Source organism: Kickxella alabastrina (assembly GCF_025024165.1).
Source record: "Kickxella alabastrina strain RSA 675 chromosome Unknown BX661scaffold_31, whole genome shotgun sequence".
NCBI lineage: Eukaryota > Fungi > Kickxellomycota > Kickxellomycetes > Kickxellales > Kickxellaceae > Kickxella > Kickxella alabastrina.
Window position 1 is genome coordinate 118,456 of NW_026251502.1, and position 24,964 is coordinate 143,419.

General features: G+C 53.1%; 8 protein-coding genes across 8 annotated transcripts; 2 read left to right on the top strand and 6 right to left on the bottom strand.

Moving 5' to 3' along the window:
• Positions 1-132: 132 nt before the first annotated feature.
• On the top strand, positions 133-675 carry BX661DRAFT_200765 (uncharacterized protein; the record flags this gene model as incomplete). Its single annotated transcript, XM_051538448.1, has 1 exon — positions 133-675. One exon carries the CDS (start codon positions 133-135, stop codon positions 673-675), a length of 543 nt encoding a protein of 180 aa, XP_051388959.1.
• Positions 676-685: 10 nt separating this feature from the next.
• Positions 686-1,942, bottom strand: BX661DRAFT_173411 (uncharacterized protein; the record flags this gene model as incomplete). The annotated part of the gene is made up of 1 exon (XM_051533867.1): positions 686-1,942. One exon carries the CDS (start codon positions 1,940-1,942, stop codon positions 686-688), a length of 1,257 nt encoding a protein of 418 aa, XP_051388960.1.
• A 199-nt stretch (positions 1,943-2,141) lies between these two features.
• BX661DRAFT_200767 (Rho GTPase activation protein) lies at positions 2,142-7,299 on the bottom strand (the record flags this gene model as incomplete). The annotated part of the gene is made up of 3 exons (XM_051538449.1): positions 2,142-4,369; positions 5,378-5,580; positions 6,731-7,299. 3 exons carry the CDS (start codon positions 7,297-7,299, stop codon positions 2,142-2,144), a joined length of 3,000 nt encoding a protein of 999 aa, XP_051388961.1.
• A 3,170-nt stretch (positions 7,300-10,469) lies between these two features.
• BX661DRAFT_188553 (uncharacterized protein) lies at positions 10,470-11,869 on the bottom strand. The gene has a single exon (XM_051537435.1). The coding sequence runs from the start codon at positions 11,819-11,821 to the stop codon at positions 10,643-10,645; it is 1,179 nt and encodes a 392-aa protein (XP_051388962.1). The 5' UTR covers positions 11,822-11,869; the 3' UTR covers positions 10,470-10,642.
• Positions 11,870-14,470: 2,601 nt separating this feature from the next.
• BX661DRAFT_207647 (RNA polymerase III RPC4-domain-containing protein) lies at positions 14,471-15,970 on the top strand (the record flags this gene model as incomplete). The annotated part of the gene is made up of 2 exons (XM_051538667.1): positions 14,471-14,971; positions 15,068-15,970. Exons 1-2 carry the CDS (start codon positions 14,672-14,674, stop codon positions 15,968-15,970), a joined length of 1,203 nt encoding a protein of 400 aa, XP_051388963.1. The 5' UTR covers positions 14,471-14,671.
• An 83-nt stretch (positions 15,971-16,053) lies between these two features.
• BX661DRAFT_188556 (De-etiolated protein 1 Det1-domain-containing protein) lies at positions 16,054-19,042 on the bottom strand. The gene is made up of 2 exons (XM_051537436.1): positions 18,734-19,042; positions 16,054-18,568 (listed from the first exon to the last, which is right to left on the bottom strand). The coding sequence occupies exons 1-2, from the start codon at positions 18,932-18,934 to the stop codon at positions 16,088-16,090; spliced, it is 2,682 nt and encodes an 893-aa protein (XP_051388964.1). The 5' UTR covers positions 18,935-19,042; the 3' UTR covers positions 16,054-16,087.
• Positions 19,043-19,238: 196 nt separating this feature from the next.
• On the bottom strand, positions 19,239-20,735 carry BX661DRAFT_146463 (Aldehyde/histidinol dehydrogenase; the record flags this gene model as incomplete). Its single annotated transcript, XM_051533169.1, has 1 exon — positions 19,239-20,735. One exon carries the CDS (start codon positions 20,733-20,735, stop codon positions 19,239-19,241), a length of 1,497 nt encoding a protein of 498 aa, XP_051388965.1.
• A 416-nt stretch (positions 20,736-21,151) lies between these two features.
• BX661DRAFT_146461 (importin beta-3) lies at positions 21,152-24,586 on the bottom strand (the record flags this gene model as incomplete). The annotated part of the gene is made up of 2 exons (XM_051533168.1): positions 21,152-24,048; positions 24,190-24,586. The coding sequence occupies 2 exons, from the start codon at positions 24,584-24,586 to the stop codon at positions 21,152-21,154; spliced, it is 3,294 nt and encodes a 1,097-aa protein (XP_051388966.1).
• Positions 24,587-24,964: the final 378 nt, after the last annotated feature.

Below are 24,964 nucleotides of genomic sequence, written 5' to 3' on the forward strand. Positions count from 1 at the left end.
AATTCTTTTATTTAAAAAAGAATAACCCAATACAACACACACACGTTCATCCATTTTGCTTTTTTGCTTTTTACTTTTTCAAAAAAATTCATACAAATGAGTTTAACAAGGAGAGAGCTATTCGGAGGCAACATGTCCATGCTGGTTCCGTCTACTTTTATAGACGTCAGCCAATTCCGCACAGTCCCCGACCACCAAGAAGTGTTCGCAGACCAGCAGCCAACAGACCAAAACCTCATAGTTGAAATCCTCGAATCCGCGCCTTACGAGAAGCACGAAGCCCTTCGGTATCATTTCGCACAAGTCAATGAAATAAACGAGCCAAACAAAGCCCCGGATCCCACACAGAAACAGCGGGAGATTCACGAGTTGGAAGCGAAGGACATGGGTTGCGTGGAGAGTGTTTATTTGCTGGAGGATGTGCAGGAGTTGGCAAAGTTTGATGAAGGAAGGAAGGGTGTGTTCAATGTTGTGCGGGTGATGATGGCCCTGATGAGAGTGCCAAAGCATGAGTGCGATGTGCTGATCACGTTCAACGTGCCCGAGGCAGTGCACCCCGAAAGCAGCAGCAGCATGTGCGACAGTGGTGATACGGGCTGTGCAAAGGATGCGTGGGCAGTGTTCAAGCAGATGGCTGCGAGTTTCCGGATCGACAGCGAGCAAATATTCGGCTAAAATAATGCTTTTATTGCTCTAGTTTCTCAATATCAGACTTTATCGATTCTATATTACCCGTCTGCGTTTTCCTTGCAAACTCCAGCGCCAGCCGGTACATGGTCAGGGCGTCCTGCTCGTCGCCATTCTTCATTGCGATTTGGCCAAGAAGGTGGATCAGATGCGCCTGGCAATTGTCGCACGCCCGGACGCCCTCGTCCTTGCGTGCCACGCGCAGCGAGTCCGAAGCCCAGCTCCTCGCCTCTGCGAGCTCCCCCAAGCCCAATGCAACCTGCGCCAAATCCAGCATCACCACAGCATCCAGGCACGTCCACTTATCCGCCTTTTTCTTGACCTTCCCCGTCAAAGCAGCAGCCGCCGCAGCGGTGTCATTGCGTGTGCGGATCTCGGACAAGAGCCCTTTGAGCAGAAGCTGCGCCGACTGCGTGTCTCCGCTGAGCGCAAAGGCCTCGCCAAGGGACGCCACCAGGGAGGCCTGGCGCACATGCAGGTTGTCCCGCCTCTGCAGCTCCGCCGCATGCGTGCCCAGATCACCCGGCTCATCCAGCTCATCCAGGCCTTCCAGCTCAGCGAGCTCCTTGGCAGCACGCAGTGCGCGGCCATACAGGTCAACGGCCTTGCGTGCGTCCCTGGCCACGACCAACGGGCCAAGCACCTCGGCCACGCGCACAGTCTGCTCCCTCCACCACACCGCCTCCTCACCCTCCTTCCCACAACCGCCGCTGGCCTCCTGCGCCTGGCATTTCTCCCACAGCGCCCACAGCATCTTCTCCGCCGGGTCCCGCTCGCCCATCAGCGCCGCAGCCCTCGCCAGCCGCACGACAATTTCCTGCACCGCCGGGTGGTCCTCAGACAACCTGCCCTCTGCGTAAATCAGCTCCAGCGCGCGCAGCAAAAACAAATACGCAACGTGTGGGCTCGGCGCTATATGTTCGCGCAAAGCAGCGCCGCGCAGAAGCTTGCGTGTTTGGCGGTCGGTTATTTCAGAGGAGATCGGGTATTCTGCCGAAAGGTGGTGGTTGAGTGCCAAGTAGAGGGCGCCGATGCCCAGGACGACGAGCCCGGAGACTGTTGAGATCAGTTTGAGTGTGCCCAGGTATGGCTGCAGTTTGCCGCGCGGCGTTGGGTCCATGTGGAACGTGGAGATGGGCCGGCGCGGTGGCGATGGGCGGGCGATTGCGAGCCGGCTGAGAGGAGGGCGGGCGAGAGCGATGCTGGGCGCCGTATTGAGGGCGCGCTGTAGTGCGCGGCGCGACAGAGCAAACATATTTGTTGCTGTGCTGCTGTGCTTGTTACTGCGCGGCAGAGTATTTTTTTATAGATAGCACAAAGTCGAAACAATAAATAAACGAAAAGACAGAACGTAAAAAGAAAAATATTAAAAGATGGAAAAGGAAAAAGAGGAAGAAAGAAGGGGGATTAGGCGAGAGTCGGAAGAAAAAAATCAAGAAACAAAAAATTATTTTTTATCGGCTAAACTTGCGCTCTAAAAACTCGAGCAGCCTGATGACACTAAGATGCACGTACTCGAGATCTAGAATCTCGACCTTGTTGTGTTTCCGCTCAAGCAGGTCCTCCAGCAGCAGGTCCATGTTGACCACAGGCTTCTCCCTGCCCTTATAGAACAGCCGGATGACATACGATGCGGCCGACGGGCTGCTGAACGTAAAGTACACCTTGTCCTGGCGGTTCTCCGGAATGTTGCTCTTGCAAACGACACCCAGTCGCTCCAACGCATCCAGCCGGTAGTCTAGCGTGACGCTGGGCTTGTCCTCCTTCTTGACATTCATCTTGCGGCTCTGCAGCGGCCTCGGGTCCATCACCGTGACGCCCACCGGCACCGCGCCCTTCTTGCGCTGGTTCTTGGGCGTCGCAGACTGCAGCCGCACGTTGCCCAGGTACGCCTTGTATGTCTCGATCTGCGATGACAGGTACCCGTTGTAGTCGCAGATCGTCTTGTAGACGTCCGTCAGCCCGCGGATCTCCTCCTCCACCTTGTCGCGCAGGCTGCCGAGGTGCGCCAGCTCGTGCAGGATCTCCTCCGTCAGGTACCGGTACCCGTCGTTGGCGTCGATCGCGCCCTGCTTCTCCAGCTCAAGCAGCATCTCGCGCACCTTGATGCCCTTGCGCACCAGCATGGAGTCCTTGGACGTCGCCGCCTGCTCGGCCACAAAGAGCAGGTCCATCTTTGCCGCCGCGTTGCTCTCGGGCTTGTAGCGGCTGTATTTGAGATGCGGCATGCTGCGAATGATCTGCACCAGGATAGACTTTGTCTCGACGTACATGATATCGTGCTGTGTCAGCGCGTTGTCCGAGGCCAATGTCGAGAGGTCTGAGAGAATCGGCGTCTCCCATTTGCTGAACAAGGACAGTTCCATGGTGGCGTTGAGGTTGCGCGGTACTAGCCCGGGTGCGTCGCCCAGCTCGTCCAGCAGCGCGCGCAGGTGCGAGTCCTGCGCCGGCGCCAGCACGTGCAGGTGCTGGCGCAGCAGCGCGTGCGTGTTGTACAGCTCATTAAGCGAGATGTTGAGCGAGATGTTGTGCTTCGTCAGCGCCACATACTGGTCCATCTCCATGTTGTCGTAAAAATCGCTGACCTCGCATAGTTCATTGAGGAACTTGTTGATGCGCCCGCGGTTGCTCTCGACAAACGGGGACAGGTCCTCCATGTATTTCTCCTTGGCGTACGTCGGCTTGTTCGCCAGGTTCTGCAGCAGCTTAGCCACCAGCGTCAGCACGCGCCGCGGGTGCAGCGTCGGCGCGTTCTCGATCAGCATGTGCGCCTGCGGTGTGACAATTGCCGGGTTGATGTAGCGCAGGAAGAAGAACCCGCCGATCAGCGAGCATACTGCAGAGTTGGGCGCCTCTGGGTACCGCCGCTTGGTCAGCGACCGGATCTGCTTGCAGATCCACCGGATTCCGTACGGCGTGTCCTCGATGTGCCCGATGATCGTGTCCAGAAACCGGTTGGCGATCCGCGTCAGCTCATCCAGTCGCGGCTGCACAGCTGCGCGCACCAGCGGGTTGCTCGTGGCCTCCTCCGTCGTCACGCCATGCGGGAAGTCCTCGGTCGGCAGATTGCGGTCGATGCGCTCCTGCCGCAGCTCCTCGTACACCTTGAGCGGGTTAATCTCCAGATTCAAGTCGCGGTTCTCAATGACCTGAACGATCTCTCCCGAAATCACATTCTTCAGATACACCTGCCCAGGACCCCTGCTCGTATACGTGTTCATCATCCGGGACACTGGCGTGTTCTGCCGCAGCAGGTTGGAGAACTCAGGTGTTGTCTCGAACTGCGCTGCCAGGACGAGTTGGAACATTGTCAGCAAGAGATGCTCCTCGCGGCTCTCGTACTGGTTACCGTACAGGGTAAACATCACTGTTTGCAGGAGCGTGTCGATTTCGCTGAGCGTCACTAAGCGAGTGAGCGTGGCGATATGCCGGGGCTCGGTTTGGAGGAGGAAGAAAAGGTTGCCGTAGAGCTGCGTGTGCTCGGCGTCTGGGTAGTAGTCGTTGCTGCCCTGGTTGATGTCCTCGAGGTGCGACGAGAGCTCCTTGACCTCGTCTGCCGCCATGCGGTTTTGGATGAGCAGCGCGATGCGGCTGTCCAGGTACCGCACGTCGCGCTCTAGGAGGAAGTTTTTCTTTGACTGTGCTGAGATGTGGCCCTTGAGCTCGCGCAGTTTCCGCTGGGCTATATAATAAGTAGTCAACGGATGAATGATTGTGTGCATATATGCCGTTATTTTTTATTAGCGACAATCTCAATTTGCACATTATTTAGTTAATGATGATGGTGTATTGGTATTGGTGGTTGTAGTGGTGATGCCACAGTGCATTTTGATGACAAAAATAAGAAATAGACAGACAGACAGACATGCAGATTGGCTGGCTGGCTGCGCGTGAACGATCATGTGTGAAGCGACAATCACTGCCACACAGCACAGTACATCACAGCGCATAACATCACAGCGCATATGTATCGTTGTTGACAAATAAAAAACAAATAAAAAACTCAGCAGATGCTTGCACCTCCCTCCTCATCTCTCTAAGCATCATTACACAAACAATTGAAATGCACCATTTTCAGGTCTGTCCATCCGAGAAAGAAAGAGAGAGAGAGAGGAAGTCCAAACAAAACAATAAAAAATTAATTAGCAATAAGACGTGTGCATCTCCCCATCCGACCGGTCCATCCAGGCGGTCTTCCTTTCACAAGGATTTGCTTTGGCAACAAGAAAAAAATGAGTAAATATAGAATAAAAATAGGAAAGGGGGATTATCCAAATAAAAAAGGTTTTCTTTTGCAAAGAAATTTCTATGACAGCAATTAGATACAACCACATAAAGTCCAAAAAAAATTGGTTGGGTTGGGTCGGGTCAGGTCGAATAAAAAATAAAGGGAATTTCAACAATCAATAATTGAAAGTAAATAGTCACAAGTTCCAATAGCTCAAAATAAATTTTTAACATGGAAAAAAGGACAATTGAACATGAGGAATCCCAAATATAACCGCCAATTTTTTTCTAGCTGTCAAAGTAAAAAAAATGCAGTGACAATAGAGGGATGGTAGGGACAAGAGGGAGAAGATACAAGAAACACAAGAAAAACGAAACCAATTAAAATAAAAAAGCCAAACAAAAACAATAAAATAAAATAAGCCTAGCAATAAAAGCATTATCAATTTTTTTGGGTTCTTACCTTCAGACAGCTCATCAGAAACTTCCTCGTCGCGTTCGGCAACAATCGAATACAGCGCCGTTACAGAGTACCTCCGGCTACTACGGTCGGTATCACTACTATTATGAAAACTAGACTTGTTGCTCGTCCTATCGCTCGTATTGCTGTGAACGCTGCGGACAACTTTGACCGGAATAGCGGAGCCGAGAGACGCCTCGTTTGAGCTTCGATTACCGGAAAGTCGCGAGGAATCAAGCATTGGATTGAGAAATAAAGAAATGGATAATAATAATTAGAAAATTTTCGAGTAAACGTAGGAAAAAAAGAGAAGAGAAGAGAAAGGAAGAGTAGAAGAAAAGGGAAGGAAAGAAAAGGCTATAAAATTCAAGAGATTTTTTTGTGTTTTGATATTAAGAAATGTGAAGAAAGGAGAACAAGGAAAAGAAAAAAGAAGAGGTTTGTGGCGGCGATGGCGATGGCGTCGGCGTCGCAAAATAGAAGAAAGAAAACCAGTACTTCTGAAAAAGTAATAATGACGATAAAAGAAACAAGAATAAAGAAGAATAAAGGGAGGGATTAAATAAGAAAGGTGTATGCGTATTGCGTATTGCGTATTGCGTATTGCGTTATGGCGTTGTTTTCTGGTTTTGGTTTCCAGACTATAGAGACGTTTTTGCTGCCAAAGAGAGAGAGGGGGAGAGCGTCTGTGTGTATATGCGTGGGTGCGTGTGTGGGATATAGAGCGAGAAAGAAGAAAGCCGTAGTCGTCAATAAAGTAAAAATGGAATGCGAATAGAAAAGAAAAGAAATGAATTAGTTAAATAAGAATTATGCGATTTTGTCTTTCTTTTTAAAAATGTAAATGTAAATGTAAATGTCAACAAGTGACAAAAATAATAAGAATAAAGGAGAAAAATAATAAACCGAAAACTGGACAAATAGAAGATAGAATGTAAAAAGGCAAAGAAAAACCTCCCGTTGACTTTTTATTCTTGGAAAAAAAAGAAGCGTCGGTCCGAAACCAAAACAAATAAAAATGGATTATTCTTTTCTTCCCCCAGGTATTTTTTCTTGCTGCAGTTACTAAAAATAAAAAAGCTCACAAAGAAAAGGAATCGGCACTGGTGCATTTCTCGGCCCTTTCATTCGCCGATTCTTTTGTCAGCACAAAAATAAAAGTAAATAAATGAAAAAAGACAAAACAGCTTTAACCAGAAGACCGATTACTATCATTGGCAAGATTCAAAAAAATATTTATTGCGCGCAAACAACAAAAGCCATTCCATACCCCCAAAGAAAAAACCTCTGCCAAAGCCACATTTCCGACATTCCCGACACTTGCGATACTTCCGATATTTTCATTTTAAATAGAACTCTGCAACCACAGACTCGTATACGGCGACGCTCTTGTCATTGTACATGCAAAAGACAATGCGGTCGATCGCCCCGCGGTTGTTGCTGAGCCACTCCTGCACTGTGGGCAAAACAACCCGGCAGGCCTTCTCGGCAGGATACCCGTACACGCCCGTCGACACGCAGGGGAACGCAATCGTACGCACGCCATTCGCCCTTGCCACGTCCAGGCACGCCCTGTAGGCGCTCGCCAGCAGGGCGCGCTGCTCTCCGACAGGCCCAACGGTGTGGATCACGTGCTTTGCCTCCAGCTCGTAGCCACCGGTGATCTTGGCCTGCCCGGCCGCGCATCCGTTGAGCAGCCGGCATTCTGCAAGGAGCCGTGGGCCGGCGGCTTTGTGGATTGCTCCGTCGACGCCGCCGCCGCCCAACAGGGTGCTGTTTGCTGCGTTGACAATGGCGTCGACTTGGAGCCGGGTGATATCGCCTCGCCAGATGCTGATGAGCGACAGGAATGACCCAGGATCAGCGTGCTTACCAAACCGGGCTGCCACTGTGGGGATGGCCGAAAGCGGAACAGCGTTGCTCATATTATTCACCTTTATTTTTTGACGTTGTAATTGGTAGTAGAAGTGGGATTAGCCGGAAGACAAAGTCCAAGTAAGGGGTAGGTAAAAAAGAGAGAGAAGTGCATGTGTAGTGGGGCAAATAAGCGCTTATGCTCACACAAAAAAGAAAATACTTTAATAGATAAAAATCGGTCTGGACCGTGCGATGGACAAAGCTTTGTGATGCAAGTGCGAATGTGACGTATTAAAGTAAATTTCATGCAAGCCTCGAGCAGATGCGAACCGTATATTCTCTTTCCGATTTCTGGGTTACATTGTCGCATTATTTATTGACCGAGTTCCATATCCGACTGTAAATTTCAACAATAAAATTTTATTATTGAATTTACGCATTCTCGACGTAGCTGACAGGCAGCCGGCCCTCGCGACCGCCAAGCGCGCCCTGAAGCCACCCCTCGCCAATGTCCCTCGATACCACGCGGATGCGGTCACCAGCATTGAACGACAGCTCATCAGTGTCGCGGCCTGCAAAATCATACAGCGCAACCACATGCTCGGCGCTGCTCGCTGTAGCTGGGACTAGACTCAAGTTATTCGGACCAGCACTGGGCGAGTGGTTTTGGGCGAGTATCGGTGGCGGCATCAGCGCTCGCCCGGCAGGAACAGTCTGCGGTGTCGGCCGGTACGCGCTCATGTCGATATATGATGTGGGCACCAGGCCCTGCTGCCCGCTGCCGAGCACAACTTCTGTCCACCCGCTGCCATCGCTGCCGGCCTCTGTCACACGCACTCGGTCGCCCGCACACACCGTCAATGTCGTCGAGTTGTCGCCCTCAAAGCCATAGAGCATTGGGACGAGCGCGCTATCAGTATTACTTGTTGTGGGCACCAGGGCGGCCATGCCTGTGGTTCTATTGACTGTGCTGCTGCGAGATACGGGCCCGCTGCCCATGCCGCTGCCGCTGCCGTTGCCGTTGCCGTTGCCGTTGCCGTTGCCGCTGCTGTTGCCGCTGCCGCTACCGTTGCCGCTGTCGGCCAGCAGCGATATCGACGCACGTGGCATGGCTGCAGCGCCGTACGATAGCGAGTTTCGCGGGCCCAGCGACATCTGCGAGGCGCTGTTACTGGCCGTGCTGGGCCCTGCCGACGAAGCGTTGAAGAGCATCCCCAAATGATTTTGGGGTTGGGTTTGGTTTTGGGCCTGTGGTTGCGATTGCGATTGCGATTGGATTTGGCGTGGCGGCAGGCTTGGCAGGTTCGGCTGTGCGGCTCCCAGTGCCATTGCTGCGTTTGCATCGGTCGATGGCCTTGACCCGTCAGACGATGCTGTCGAATGCGACCGCTGCCGCTCGCCCTTGCCCTTCTTAGTGCCGCGCCTTGTGCCAAACATCCCCAAGAACCCGCTCTTGGCCTCGGGGTCGCGGCCCGGGCAGTTCGGCTGGACCTTGATCTGGCACTTGGCATGGCACGTGTACTCGCACTGCGCGCACTTGCCGGCCTTACGGTTAAGCCCGCCAATGGACTCGCCGCAGTAGTCGCATATCTTGGATATGGCCACGGTGAACGCCTTGAACTCATGCGGGCTGCCGCTGTCAATGTGGCCCAGCTGCTGCTCGACGGCCATGCGCAGCGCCTGGTGCTGCACAACCTGGAGCTCAGCCAGTGTGGCCTCTCTCTCGGCGTCCGTCGCCTTTTCCAGCTCGCGCTCGCTGCCCTTGCCGCCGGCCAGCGCGCGCTGCCGGGCTTGCTCAGCATCCCGGCCCTTCTCTTGCGCCTCTTGCTCGGCACGCGCGCTCTCGCGCTGCGCCTGCAGAGACATGTTGCGCAGCACCACTTGGCTCTCGCCGTCAAGCACCATGCCGTCGCTCTCGCCGCTGGCCACATCGACGACAACGCGGAAGTCCGGCGGCTCCTCCCAGCTGCTGGCGCCGGCCTCAACGCGCCGGCGAACAAACTGCGCCGAGTCAACGTCGGGCGCAATGCGGCCAACAATGTGCGCTGCGCGCTGCGTGCCAGCGACCATCTCGCTGCCAGCGGCCTCTTGCATATCGAGCATCTGCGCGACCAGGCGCTTGACAGTGGCGACGCGCTGCTCGCCAATGGCCTGCATGCTGTCCATGATGCGCGGCGTGAACGAGCAGTTGACCGCCTGCTTGACGTGGTTGGCGACGTGCACTTGCAAAATGTACTCGTTTTTTGTCTGGTTGCGCGCGCTGGCGTCGCGATCGGCCTTCTGCCGGTGCCTCTCCTGCTCCTTCTCCGTTGTCGCGCGCTCTTGCTTCTGCCGCGACGCAGCCAGGGCCTTGGCGCATGCCTCGTACTGCGCACGCGCTTTGTCCTTTTGGTCGAACGCGCGGTCGCGCTCGGCGAGCAGCCGCTGGTAAAAGTCCAGGGTGCGCTTGCGCATGTCGCCTAGACTGTCGAATGCCTGGCGCAGCTCATCGGCCACGTCGCCGCTGAGCTTGGACGCCAGCTGCACGTGCAGGCGCCCCTCCTCCTCCAGGTGCACCGCCCATGAGTGCGCTGCGGGCAGCAGCTCGAGGGGCGTCGTGGCGGCTATCTCGGCCTCGGTCAGCGCCAGGCTGCCGATGCCTGCGCCGTCCTTGGCCTCGTAGATGGTGGCCAGCTGGCCCTGGAACACGCGAGCGAGCTCCAGCACTTTGCGCCCGTACTCCTTCTCGGCCGCTGCCTTCTCGGCTAGCAGCTTGGACAGCCCGCCATACACCTCGAGCTGCTTCTCTATGTGTCCGTTGATGGCGCCAAACTCGTTTGGCTAAAGAAGAAGAATGATAATGATGGTGATAATAACAGTAGTACAAGAAAGGAGGCGATTAATGCGGTGACAGACAATTAAAAAGACATGTAAATGTAAATGCAAGGGTTAATGCCAATTCGAATGCAAATCCGAATGCGCACGACTCTGCTTTAATAGCACCCATGTTTCCGTCTGCGCGCGTACCTTGAGCTCAGACCCAAAGGTCATTTCAGTTAATATTTAGCCGGTCGTTATTTCTCCGCTTGTGAGTGAGTAAATGAGCGAGTGTGTGCCTGTTCAATGCAGCCAGAATTGTCGTCAAAAATATATTGGGCAGCACTGTCGCCTTGTTTTGTCGTTGTCGTTGTCGTTGTCGCCGTGGTTTTCGAATTGCGGTCCGCAGGCTTATAAAAGCAAAGTGAAATTAAATGAAATTGTCAATTAAAAAAGAAAGTGTATTTGAAGCGGGTGGAAATATAAAAATAAAGCAACCCAAAGTACAAAGCCCAACTGCAAAAAGTGACAAAAAAACCCACTTCTCTGTAAATAGAGACTTTGGAGACTTTATTTGCTCACAATCAATAGCAAATAAAAAAGGAAAACCAAACGCTACACATCTATGTCAAACTCCTCTTCGAATATTTCCAACAAGATATTCGCCAGGTTGTTCCGGCGAGAGTCGGCTTCATGCGAATACAACACCTTGCTACTGTCGATCGGTTGCATTGTGCGTGCATCCTGCTGCGACACTTGTCCGAAGCCATTCGCGGACAACCAGGCGGCGAGCAGGACAAGCAACAGTGCAAAAACAAGCTTGAATGGAGTAATCCGCGACAATACCGATTTCCCAGATATCTGGCTTTGCGGGCACCCCCAAAAGCGAACAAGCAGAGTCGCGGTCTGCGTCATCTCGAGCTCTTTCAGGGTCTTCTCATCCACGTCACTTCCGAGAACCAGGTGAGGAAAAGTCAAATTGATTTCAATATTCTCTCGAGCCCGGTCAAGGCTTTCCTCGAGAAACACACGAACACTGATAAATTTAGAGTCCAAAGGAAAGTCGCCGCTCAATGTTGCTCCGTTGCAAACTCTGAAACGTAGGCGCACATTCCCGCTTTTGCCACAATCCGGCTCGTTAAGAACCGAGTGTGTTTGTGCAGCTTGCTCGCTAACGAGATCGTTGCTGCTTGGCTTAGGGCTAATTGTAGGCGGTGGACCATGTATGTTCTGGTATGTCAATCGGTCGTCCTGGATGTCCTTGCGTAGCTGCTTGATATACTTGGCGTCTTTCGAAGTCTGTTGAACAAGCATTTTGCGGTACCTCTCGGCATTTATAGTGTCAGTGTGGCGCTCTTCAGCCTCGGCCTCGGGGGTCGGCTTGGGCATCGGAGGAACATAGTGAGAGTATTTCGAACTCGCTGAGCTAACATCAGAAATGCTGGTTTTCTTCATCAGGGTCACCAACACCTTGGCCTCGACAATGTCCTTCCCGCTGAGCAACACGTTGCCGCTGGAGTGAATAAAATAGATGCTGGGGAATGTGGATACAGGGAACAGCTTTGTGAACATGATCTCGTTTTCGCTGCCGCGGACCATGCGCACACACACACAGCTCTTGGTTACTTTTGTGAACACCGTGCTGGCACCTAGAACGCGGTTCACACAGTCTTGGTCCTCTGGCTTCGAGCCATCAACGATGCAGACTAGAAGAATGAGTCGGCAGGATGTCGCTTGCGCTGCGGCCTTGGCTAAAGTCCCCTCAAACCAAACTGGAGTCTGGAGCAAAGTCATCTTTTTTGAACAATTAATAATTAACAAAAAATAAAGAAATAAAAAGTGAGAGAAAACAGAGAAGCGGTCCGCCTTTACTATCCGCAGCCGTCCTTTTGTTTGGTTTGGGATTGAATGTGGATCTTATTTTTCTCACCGTCATTTGAGACACCATTGCAAAGGGTGGGGGAGCAATTATTATTTTAGATTTGCATTGGTGTTTCCGCATGTCATTTGTGGGTAGTGCTGGTTCAAACATGCAAATCATCTAAATTATTTTATTGTGATACAAGCATGTTTAAAGCAGAAAATATAATTCAGGCAAACGGTTGAAACTAGTTACATGAATCGTTTGTTTTCATTTGTGAACACTAAAAACCAAGCAATTGTTACGAAAAAAGATTTTGTGAGCCATTTTTATTTTATTTTATTTTTTCTGTCAACAGTAGCTCTAAGATAGTTTGACCTTTAAAGACCAAAAGATGATTTTATAGGGGATCAGAGTTGTTACACTGCAGGATTGATCATCAGTGTCGCTGATACTTATTGAATGGTGTTTGGCAAATGTCTTTCTATTGCACGTCGCCTCTGTGCGTTGGTATCTACAACTAGCAACATGGCCGCGCTCACTCGTCTCAAAATGGTCGAAATACCAAGCCGGCAGACCAAGGTTGAGAATAAAATATATTCAATTTGAGTTATAATCATCTAATTAATAAACATTCAATAGCATCGTTTACTGCAACATCAATCCTACGCCGCTTTACTCTTTACATATTTGCCTTCCTACTGCATTTAATAGCAGGGAGGCGACGCCATTTCCCCTTTCTCTTTCTGTCCCCTTTTCACTGCCTGATCACGCACGCAAATCAACGTCTATTAAAACTAATCTTCTTTTGGATTATGCAACTTCCTCACATAAAGAAACAGAGCCTGAAATCAGACTGCTTTAGGAACAGAGATATTGCAAGAAGCCTAAATATGTGCATCATATTTAACTGCCTCAGCGAGGGATTGGAGATTTCTGCTCGGTTCACACGACCAATGACAAAAGGCGATTGGGACAAATATGCGCAGAATCTAGCATATGCCTATTGTCCACTATCAAATGAGAAAGAGCCCAAGCAGCACATAATCGAGGTAGCTAATTTCTCCCCTCCCACATATTTTTCATATTCTGGTGGTGTTAACGCCCATGCTTATTCTCAACAAAATTGAACCCATTCTCGACTAGCAGTCTAAGTAATTAGTGAGCGAAGCAAGCGGGTGGATGAATATTTGTTTAAAAAGGGTGCAGAGGATTTAAATTTGGTTTTCTTTGAGCGCCCTCTTTTTAAGGTCTTACAATCTGGGCATATCATGCGTAATCATTGCACAAAAGATAAAAACAAGGACGCAAAGGAAAAGGAAAATAAACAATAGTGCAGCCTGTGTGATCCGTGTAGCCTGGACTGAAATAAAGATAAGAAGATAATGGGATTTTGGTTCTAGTACTATTTTGAAATTTTTGTTCATCTCTTTCATACTGCACCATATTTTTCTGTTATATATTTTTACGATATATTTTTATTTTATTCGACTCCACTCTTAAAATCCAGTATCGACGGTCATGGAGGCATCGACAGGCATAAAAGGCAGCAAAAAACTATTGTACGCCTACTGCGTATATCATTCTTTGGATTGACAATAGCCATGGGGGCTATATACTTTACCATTGAAGCACACGTACCGCTTAAGCCAAGTCCTCCGGCAGTACTAAAGGGTCTCTACCCGTTTTCCAGGGGTTTTGTAATGGCTTTATTTTTATAAACCAGTACGCCATGCAGCAGAAGGCTAGACATATCAGTAATGGCCACCACTTTTACAAATCAACCGTGCATGTTTGCTTTGCAATTATGTCGTATCTTGTTTTTATCAACGACCCAGTCACATTGATAGTCATTAGTAAAAGCTCTAGCTTTTATTTGATAACCCCAGCGCTGTATGTATTTGCTTTCTTGGGCGTATTCACAACGCTATATGTAGTAGGTATTTTATTCTTAGGAACACAAGTGGCATATGTAGCTCCCATAGCACCAGAGCCAGCGTAATATATATATATATATATGTGTGTGTGTGTAAATGGTACGAAAATATTCTCATAAGGAAAACCCGCACTGCAGACAGCACGTTCTCAATATTGGCCAATTTGTTCATAACATTACACGAAGATATTAATTGCTAAAAAGACAACAACAGGCCAGGTTGTGTCTTTTCTTGCTTAATATACAAGCTGTGGACGTTTTATAGTATTTTATGTCATCCTATTTCATTTTATTCTCATCATGATTATAAACATATCATTATTGTACAATTTGTAAAACTCTTGAGCACATACCCATATTGTCAATAATCCACACATCATTGTCATGTATAACCGAGGTAGCCATGTATGATACTGGGTGTCTTGCCATTGCCAAAACGCATTGCTTCTGTTTGGTATTTCGCGTATGTCACATTGCATACCAATGCAACTTGTTTGCATCAAGCAGCGCTCACTTTGACAAGTGTCTGTGTAAAAAAAAATGAACAAATACATGTGGTATCAATTAGTTTTTGTGGACAGAGTAGCCAAATGGGCAAACGTTTTAAATACTTTCTTTAGCAGGCAACTCTTGATTTCAATGGTTTGTTAAACACAGCGTAAATAGCCATCTCGAAAATTTTCGGTTTGAAAAATTATTAGTGATTCAGCCCAATCAAGTTTTGAAAAAGCAACAAAACCCACATTTTTTTCTCCGTTCATTTTCTTTTCTTCTTTTCTTCTTCTGCCTGGCTGTTTTCAATCAGCTTTAATTTCTCATTCACAAATCAGGACAAATTCAACACAAAATGCCTGACATTCCACCACCATCAGAAGCAGCAGCAGACCAGAAGCCACAGCTAGGATCCATGCGCGGAGGAAGCTCGCTCCGTGGGCGCGGGCGAGGTCGTGGTGGTGGCCTGCCCTCGGCCAGCGGGTCGATCCCCAACGAGCGACTGCACTCCATACGCGAGCGCACAACAGCAGCAGCGGGAGTGCCCGGAGCCTCAGTGTCAGGAAGAGGCAAGATGGTATTCACGCCTAACGTGCCAGCCAGAAGGAACAAAAAAGAGCCCTCAGCCCTGCTTCTAGCCAAGCCTGTCGTCGAGGTGAAAAGAGAGCAGCGCGGGGACATGTACATGGATCGCGGGAGAGGAGGGGGCAGGGGAAGAGGCAGGGGCAGGGGTAGGGTCGAGCTCATACAGGCAATCACTGGGCCGTTTGCCCAGGGTCCAGCGTCATTGTCTAGCGGCGGATCCTCTAGGCGCGGTATGGGCGGCGGCGGCGGCGGCAGCGGCAGCGCACTGTTGCCGCCTGGCGTGTCTGGTGTCGATATGACGTCGGCAGCCGGCGCCAAGCCAGAGTCTGGGTTTGGCGTCGATGACTCGAGGGGCGGCAACTCGGACTCGCAGGTCGTCATGGTGACGGATCACAACGACGCGACGGCAGTAGATGCCCTGGAGGTGCAGACAGAGGAGATGGCCATCAGCGCGGCGGAAGAAATGGGCAGGTTGAAGCTGGACTTTGGTGCTGCCTCCTTTTTCACAGCACAGGCCAAGGCTGAGAATGGCGATTGCAGTGGCGAGCTGGCAGAGGGTCTGGAAGACAAGATGATGGTGTTCCAGGTTCCCGAGCTTCCCATTTTTGAGCTGGCTCCTGAAGTCTTGCAGCGGCGGCTCACTGCCAAGCAGCGCAAGATTGCAAGGGCAGCGGGGCGGTCGGCAGAGGCCAAGCCCTCGGTTGTCGACCTCGATGCCGACGTCAAGCCTGACATTGCTAAGCTCGAGTTGGGCGTGGACATTAAGCCCGACTTGTCCAAGCTGGACATCAGCGACGACACACCCGACGCTGACGACAATGGTGAGCTGGATGAAGGCGAAGCCAATGGTGATTTGGCCGACGGGCGCATCGGCACGTTGGTTGTGCTAAAGTCGGGCGCTGTCAGAATGAAGATCGGCGATATCTTGCTTGACGTCTCGCGAGGCGCCAACTGCCAGTTCATGCGCGGGCTGTTTGCGCTGGATACGAGCGCCACCCACACTGCCTTTATGCTGGGCAATGTTGACCAGCAGTTCATGTGCACGCCCGACCTTGACAGCATAATTTAGTTATATGTTATCTAGACCCAAATTGTTTTTTGTTTGAGGAAAAAGTACAAATTATAAATGAAAAATCAAACTACAAAAACAAGCCAAAAATTTAAACGCAAATCTAACCCATCTGGGCTAATCTCCCTGCCAGAAATGAATGTTAGACATAGGATACGCTGTTGCACCCGTGTCGTTGCGGGTCGATAGAACCAGAGGCAGTGCTGGGTGGAACAAATACACGACACCGGCTTTGTGCCCACTTGCAGAGACATTCTGTGACGGCGGCGGTGACATTGCTGGGGCAGCAGTGCCGGCGCCAGCAGCAGCAGAATCTAAAACAAATCTAGGATCTCCACTACCACCAGTGGGCAGCAAAATAGCGCCGCTCCTCATCACGCCTGATGGTGGCGGCGGAGGAGGAGGCGGCGGCGGCGACAGCGTCTCTACCATCACATCCATTCCGTCAGCCACGCTGTACTGTAATGGTCGCAGCGCGGCAGGGTCATCTGGGCCCTGTGCCACTGCTGCAGGTGTCATAGTAGAGGACGGCAGCGTGTAGATGTAGGGAGTCGGCGAGAGCACAAACTTCAGCGCGCCAGTGACCCGATCATAAAAACGAATGGGCGATAGACTGGCCGGCCGCAATTTCTCAAGCGTCTGACGCACGCGCAAATTGCACTTAAAACGCGACGGATCCAACAAGGGCGATTCCTGCATGCACTGGGGCGCAAACGGGAGCAGCATGGATGCCTTCCGGGAGGCCTGCACAGGCCCTCCGGCTCTGGCCGTGCGTATCGCCGCTTGGCTGGTCTCGAATGCATCACGGAGATACAAGTCGTTGGATATCGATGGCGCCTGTCCGCTAGAGCTGCCACCCAGTCCCCTGCTCGCCGACATTGGCGCACGATATATGTCCAGCCGCTTCTCAATCTCCTCATATAGCTCGTTATCTGACGTGTCCCAGATGCGTAGGAATCGTGCCTCTATCATGTCGTACTCCCCCAGTAGCGAGAACGAATTAGCCATTGTGCTGCTGCTGACGGCCGACGAGCGCGGCGCATGCGAGCGCGACGTGGCCACCTGCAAGGGAACAAAGCGCAAAAGTAGACGTGAGCACGAAACAAACTGCGCGCGCCACAAGACCAAGCCCTCGTACTGGCGGTATGTACGGTAGAAATACTGCAGAGCCAGCCCGCTGTCATTGGCCCGTTTCGCCTGCATAAACAGGGCGCCAAGCAGCCGCTGCTTAAGCCCGCTGTGCGGTGCGGATGTGAGTGAGGGTTCGATAATCGGAATGTCGCTGTCGGCTAAATTGTCGAGACGCGCGGCCGGATGCTGCATTGCGCGCGAAAACAGCATGCGGTAGTGCGGTGCCAGGTGCTGGATTGCCTGCATGGGCATAAGCGCAGAGCGGTCAGCATTGGCAGGCAGGTTTGGGTTCATCGCCTCCACCAGCGGGCCAATGGCAACGTCAGGGCCAATGAGCCCAGTCAGGCGCGCTGCAGTGATGAATGATGCTTCGGCAAAAGACACATTGGCAGCCATGTTGGCTCTCCTGATCTCAGGCTCGCGCTCTCGGGTCTGCAGCATCTGGGCCTGCGCCGAAAAGGGGAAGATAAACGGCAGCGGCTCCCCAGTGCTGGTCGTGAGCTGTATGTTGCTGGTCCGCGGGCGGTGCATAGTGCTCGACGATGGCACATTAGGGTACATCGTGTCAGTATTCTGCGAGTTGACTGATTCTGATAGCAATAGCGGCGGCGGCAGCGGAGGCTGCGATGGCAACATACCAAAAAATGATATATTGTCGCTGTTTGAGCGAACAAGCCGGGAGGCTTGCTCCATCGCTGCGCGAGCATTCTGGGCGCTGATGACCTTGCGTCGCTTAACAGAAATGGGCAGGTCAGTGTCGTCGATACAACCACCAAAAGTCTCCAAGGCCATGCATTCGGACTTGCGCTTAATAGCCAAGGCGCGGTCAGCCAGCACACGCTCTTCGCGTATCCGCAACGTGTCCTCACATATAGAGTCGTCCTCGCGAGTGTACCAGCCAATCTCCTGGAGGTCAACAAGGTGGCCGTCGGGCTTGACGCGCAGGATTCTCAAGCACTGGTGCTTGAGCGACAGAAAGCACAGCCGATCCTCGTAGATGCTGATGCCGTTGTGACCGCTCAAATAGATAATGTCGCCCGGATATTCGCGAGTGTCGACCAGCTGGCCAGTGCGAATGTCAATAATCATAATGGTGATATCCTCCATGGCCTTTATGCAGCCCAATACATTCGGCCTCTGCAGCTGTTGCCGCTGCAGTCCTGAGAGACCCGCTGTTGCTGATGACGTAGGAATGTCCATATTTACGTTCGCGTTTGCGTTTGGGTCGGAGCGACGCAACTTCACGGCAATTATATGGCGCATGTTGGACGTGACAAGGCACAGGTCGCGGTGCAGCGACTCACCAAAGTTGGTGTACGATTGCGACCATGCGAGCTTAAAAAAGTGCCAAAACTCGGATTTTTGCGGCACACAGCCAGCCTCAACGAGCTGCGCGGTCGATGCGCTGGCATTCAGAACGCGGAAGATCTGCAGGCCGCTGAGAGTGCGATTAAATCCAATTAAGTACTACACGTTGGGCAAGTCAAGTTAAACAGGTTGGGTAAATGCAAAAAAAAAATATAGTGTGAGAAGACGGGTGCTTGGCAGCGGGCGTGGTTAGTAAGCAGGCGTGATTAAATGGGCATGGCGCAAGCTCGTTTTTTATTCTTAGTTGTTTGAGTTTGGACTTGCCTTTCCGTCAGGAGTAAAGCGTTTGAAGTGGCAGTCGGGGGTTTCGACGTTGTAAATTGTACGGTTCGGGTATATACACGAGTGAATTAGGTCTGTATGTGGAGGTGTTGTTGTTGTCGTTGCTGTCGTTGTCGTTGGCCCGGATGCTGCCTGTCTGCGGCGAAGCAGCCCGGGCAGGGATGTAGAGTCTGCTGTGCGCATATCAAATCAACAATTTATTGTCATGAAGCGTAGTGAATGGTGAATGGAGGGGTTGTTGTTTTTTCTGCGTATTGAAGAAATAAAAAAGAAAAGGAAAGGAAAGGCAAGGCTCCCAATAAAGTCAAGACTGAAAAAAGCCGAATTCAACAAATTCGAGGGTAACTTTATATATTTCGCACGTCGGCGGCTATTGGTTCAAGTGCTACTGCGACGAGCAATCCATCCACCAACACTGTAAGGTTTTATTTCAATTATTCTAAAATGTGCACACGTGATATTTAAGCTCTGACGTTTTCAAAGCCGCTCAGTTCATCCACGACTTTTCCTTGGGCTCAGACCACTTTGTCGTAATCTTGCGCCTGTACGAGAAAAACTCTATGGCGGCGTCGCCCGTGATGTCGCCATATCCGAAACGGCTGCGACCAATGCCGCCGAACGAAAACGGCTCTCTGGGCACGGGCACGCCGACATTGACTCCCACCATGGCGGCCGTAAACCTCTGAGTGAAGAACTCAGCGGAGGCGCCTGACGAAGTGTAAATGCAAGCAGCGTTACCGTGCAAATTGGCATTCTCCACAGCCAGGGCCTCCAACGGAGTGGCGCAATGAAGGATGCTGAGGACGGGGCCAAATATCTCGTAGTGCATGGCATGGTCGGTGCTCTTCGAATGCTGCAAGATGGTGGGGCCAACCCAGAACCCACCCTCCGCGCGCTGAGCAACAAAAGACGCCGACTTGCGGCCATCGAGGAGGACCTGTGCGCCATCCTTTTCCTGCGCGTGCGCAATGGCGGATTCAATGCGAACAATGGCCGACTCGTCAATGACCGGTCCCATATTGTTGGCCTTAGATCCAGGCGTGAGCGCCTGCGCCTTGGCGATGATGCGGGAAAGCAGTTCGGGCTGCTCTCCGACAATAAGGAGGACGGAAGCAGCCATGCAGCGCTCGCCGGCACAGCCGGTGAACGAGTTGACGACGTCCTGGGCTGTCATCTCCGGGTTGCAGTCGGGCAACGCTACCAGGTGGTTCTTGGCGCCGCCAAGTGCCAGCACACGCTTGCCTAGCGCCGTGCCCCTCTGGTGCACCTTCTCGGCGATCTCCGACGTGCCTACAAATGTCAAGGCCTGCACATCGGGGTGTTCCACGAGCGCAACGGCGGCCGCCGCGCTGCCGTGCACCAAGTTGAGTACGCCGGGTGGCAGGACGGTGGCAGCCAGCTGCGCGACGCGGTTCATGGTGAGGGGAACCTTCTCGGATGGCTTGAGCACATACGTGTTGCCCATGCCCAGGGCCAAGGGGATGGTCCAGAAGGGCACCATGAAGGGGAAGTTGAACGGCACAATGCCACCAACAACGCCCAGCGCAACCCTATCGTCCCTGCACTGCACCCCACCGCTCACCCATTCTGTGCGGCCGGCAGCGAGCTGCGGCAGGCTGAGGGCATACTCAAGTGTCTCTAGTCCCTTGTTGACGTCGCCCAAGGCCTCAGCCTTGGTCTTTCCGTGCTCCTCCACCACAAGATCAGAGAGCTCGTTGATATTAGCCTGGAGCAAATTGTAGAATGAAAGGAGGTAGGCGGCGCGCGCCTTGAATGTTAATCCAGACCATCCTGGGAATGCCGCCTTGGCCGAGCGCACGGCATCATCAATGTCCTTGACAGTGGAGAGCGGCACCTGGGCGATTGTTGCTCCAGTGTGCGGGCTTGTCACTGGGATGTGCGTCTGCTCGGCGGCGGACGATGCGACGGCCTTGTTGTCGACGAAGTTGTTCAAAATGAGGATGCTGTTGGTGGAAGGTGTCATGTTGTCTGAGCTGGATTTTTCTCAAAGGCTTGTAAAGACGAAGGAGAATGCGAAAAAGAAACAAAAGAGAGAGAGAGAAAGAGCATGATGATGATGGTAATGGTGTTGACTTTGATGCTGGTCTGTTCGTTGTTCGCTGGAGAACTCGCCTGCAATTGAGCGACGCGGAGTCTTGTCATCATGTGAGCGAAATAATAGTATTCAGCCACTAATTTGGCATTGTTGCACTTGACTTGCGTGGGAACCAAATTTCGATTGTGATGTTGGCTACGGCTTCGATTTCGATCTGTCTCTGCTGTTCCTTGCTTTTTTTGTTCTGGGGCATCTCGGAAACAATGACAAAGAAAAAAACAAGAGAAAAAGAAAATGGAGTGACGTATCTATAAATCAGAAAAAAAAACACAAATAACAATCATTTAGATCAGACCCTTGGACTGCAGGGCCTGCTGCTGCTCACGCGGAATCTCAGACCACAAGGCAGCCTTGCCAGCATCATCGAACGAGGCCATGGTGCTCTGCATGACGGTAAGCAGCGCCTGGGTGAGCTCTGGCGACAGGTTGCAAATGGCCAGGGCCTGGACGACGGACTTGACCAGGTGCGTCAGTGCCCTGGGGTCGTTTCCAGCCAGCAGGGCATCGGGCTGCTCGGTGAGCACCTGGACCAGGTACTCGTACACCGCGGGCACCTCGTCATCGTCGTTGCTGACGGGCAGGGCGGCGAACCACGTCTGCAGCAGAGCCGGCATGTCCGCGCCCAGGCGAGCACCGTAGACGCGCATGATCTTGGACAGGGCCGAGACAATGTTCTCTGTGGCAAAGATGTTCTCAGTCTCGCGCGCATCGGGCTTGCTGAGCTGCTCGATCATGGCAGGGAGCGCAGAGCCCACAACAAAGTCGGCATAGGCATCGCCGCCATTCTTCGCCATGATGCCTACGCCGTATGCCGCGGCCTGGCGCAGATCCGGCGACTCGTTCTGGCGCACTGCCGCCAGCACACCCTCGAGGAAATCGCCGGCGAACTGCGCCGACGCGGGTCCCGCAAACTCGACCAAGTCGTCGAAGATGCAGATGGCCCACTGGCGCGCAGCCGGGTCGCGCTCCTGCAGGTACTTGGATGCCACGGGCAGCATGTGCTGGAAGAGGGGCACGTAGGCAGCGCCGTGGGTGACAAGCACAGCGTGGATAGCCTTGGCGACCTCGTCGACGGCCTGGCCCTCCAGGAGCTCGTCCTCAAGCAGCTGCTCCTCGTCGTCCTCGTCCAGCTCGTCGGCCGCGCGCGCCGCCTCGCGGTCCTTCATGCGCTTGTAGTACTTGGTCATCATCTTGACGCACACCTCGGTGAACTCCTGCAGCTGCTGTCCAGCCATGCACTGCTCGCCGACAATGGTGACGACCTCGGCGAAGGAGCTGAACAGCTGCATGGCAAAGACGTCGTCCTCCTCGCCATCAAGCACCGAAATGTACTTCTCGCAGATGGGGCCCCACGCCTGGCGCAGCGCGGTAGTGTCCCCGGCATCGCGCACGACGGCCAGAATATGAGGCACGGCGGCGGCGGCGGCGGTGCGCACGCCCTCATGGTAGTAGAACTTGAACAGCGGGATCATGATCTCCAGAGTCTGCGGCACGAAGGGCAGGAAGGCGGCACCGAGATCGCGCGCGTAGAAGCCGATCAGCTCGATGGCCTCGAACTTCTCCTCCAGGCCAGTCGTGCGGATGCCGATCTGCTGGTTGCCCATGGTGGTGAACTCCCAGCCGTCCTCGGCCGAGTAGTCGGCCTCGGGGTCGTCCTCGTGCTCCAGCACGGCAAACTCGGGCTGCTGCGCGGCGGCCTTGATCAGCGGCGGCATGACGACCGGCAAAATCGGCGCAAAATCGGCGCCCAGCAGCGTGCACAGCCGTGACCACGCCTGCTGCAGGTAGCTCGCCTGGGGATCGTCGGCGTCGGCGACGGCGTGCTGGGCGGCGGTGAGCAGCTCGACCAGGCGCGCCGAGTCGGGGCCAAAGACGTCACGGCCAACGGCCACCGCGATGAACGTCGCGCACTCCATGGCCTTTCCGCGCAGCAGCCTGTGCTCCGAGTCAGTGGCCTGCGCCAGCACGTTGAGCAGCATGGGCATGATGGTGCCGTAGTACTTGACGAACCTGCTCTGGGCATTTTCGGCCAGCGTCGCGATGGTCGTGATGGCCTGCTCCTGCACGTAGCGGCGCTCGTTGCTCAGCATGGCCAGCAGCCGCTCCAGAAGCGTGTCCATGAACGGCTCCAGCGTGGCCTTGGACGCCTCCTCGGCAAAGTTCACCATGGCGGCCGCGGCATGCGCCTGCACGCGCGGGTGCGAGTCGCCCATGGCGTTGACCAGGCGCGGCAGCGTGATGCTGGCGTGCTTCTCCTGCAGCGTCGGCGCAAAGTCGGTGGACATCTGGCCGACGCAGTTGCAGGCGGCGTAGCGCACACGCGGGTGCACGTCGTCGAAGGCCACGGTGACCAGCGCCAGGATCTGCGCCAGCTCGCCGCGCATGATCTTGTAGCAGCCCTCGCCGATCGATGACACGGCGGAGAGCGCAGCGTGGCGCTGCGACCACTCGGCCGACTGCAGCATCTGCGGGATGAACTGGAAGGCAATGGGCAGCAGATGCTTGCCGCCCAGCGCAATCGCCAACCGGTCCATCGTCTGCTCGCCAAACACCCATGCCTCGTCGTTCTCTTCGTCGTCCAGCGAGTCCGTCGTGTGCCAATCCTCGTCGTCCTCAACGCTGCTCATCATCTGCATGCATACGGGCACCAGCAGCTGGCAGAACTGGGTGTTCTTGCGGCACATGCCGGGCGCCGCCTCGGCCAGCGACACCAGCAGCTCGACGGCCGCCTGCTGCGTGCGTGGCTCCAGCTCGCTGTTCTTGCCGATCTCAGTGGCGAACGGCACAAGGCTGCTGAGCACGCCGCGGAACATTTTGGGCGTCTCCTGCGCCGCCTCCATCAGCGCCAGAAGCGCGTCCAAGAGCCCGGCCTCGTCGCCCAGGTGCAGCTGCTGCTCGAGCACCGCCAGCATTGGGCCGATCATCGACGCCAGGGCCGCCTGCTGCTTCTCGTCTGTGCCAATGATGAACGCCACGCCCGCCTGCAGCGCTGCCAGGCGCACTGCCGCGTCCGAGTCCTGGAACGCGCTGCTGAACGCTGCGTTGACCGCTGCATTGCTCTGCGACGCCAGAAGCTCAGGGCACCGCGCGAAGATGCGGTACGCGCTCTCGCGCAGCAGCTCGCTGCCGTTCTGCGCGCACACGTACAGTGCCGGCAACAGCTCGGGCCAGCTGTCCTGACCTACTTAGCGTATAAATGTGAGAGTAGGCTGGTCAAATACTTAGTGGGCCGGCCGTCAAAATTTCCAATTGCCAGATAAACAGGTCGCGCGCTTAGTTATCACAGAAAAAGAAAAACAGAGTTCAAGCGTTTTTTGTTTACCTTCGTTGTCCACAATTTCGGATATCGTGTCGCACAGCTTGTGGCGGGCGCCCCTCTCGGTCTCGTCCTGCAGCGACCCGAGCAGCTCTCCCATCACGACCTTGCGCACATCATCCGTCACGACGTTCCACACAGTCTGCTCGTCCTCCTTGTTCTCGGTCGCCTTGGCGCTCTGGAAGGAGATCCGGCGGAGCAGAATAGAGGCAAAGGCGCGTGCCTGAGCGTCGGTGTCCCGGTGTACAAGGAAGGCCAGACTGCCCAGGAGTGTCTGCGGCTGCGTTGCCACCCACTCGGTGTTTAGCGAGCCCTCGGCCTTTGTGCGCTCGTCGTTATCCGACGACATGAGGCTGCTCATGAGGGTCTTCAATAGCCCTGCTGTCTGCTGAAAGTTGCTCATTATTTCTTGAGTTTGAGTACTAGTCGAGGTAAAGAAAAAATAAAGACCTTTTTTTGAAGATATTGCTACTGTAAAATTAGATTCGCAGCTACTCTAAATTATTCTTGTGTGTGTATGTGTGTTGAAGAGTGTGCAGAAGATATTGAAGCCCTAAAAAAAATTGAAACCAAAACGGAATCTAAATTGCAAAATTGTTTATTCTGAAGGGAGGGAAGAAGGCTCGTTAATGCTGAATTTTTTTCATTCTTTTGTATGCCAAAAACAGTCCACACAAAAAAAATTGGCTTGACCAGCAGCGACAGCAACAGTGGCAGGCGCGCAAGTTTTTTTTTTTTTTTTCGCTTTCCTTTGCCAAATTTTTTTTGGGGATCGGGGCCT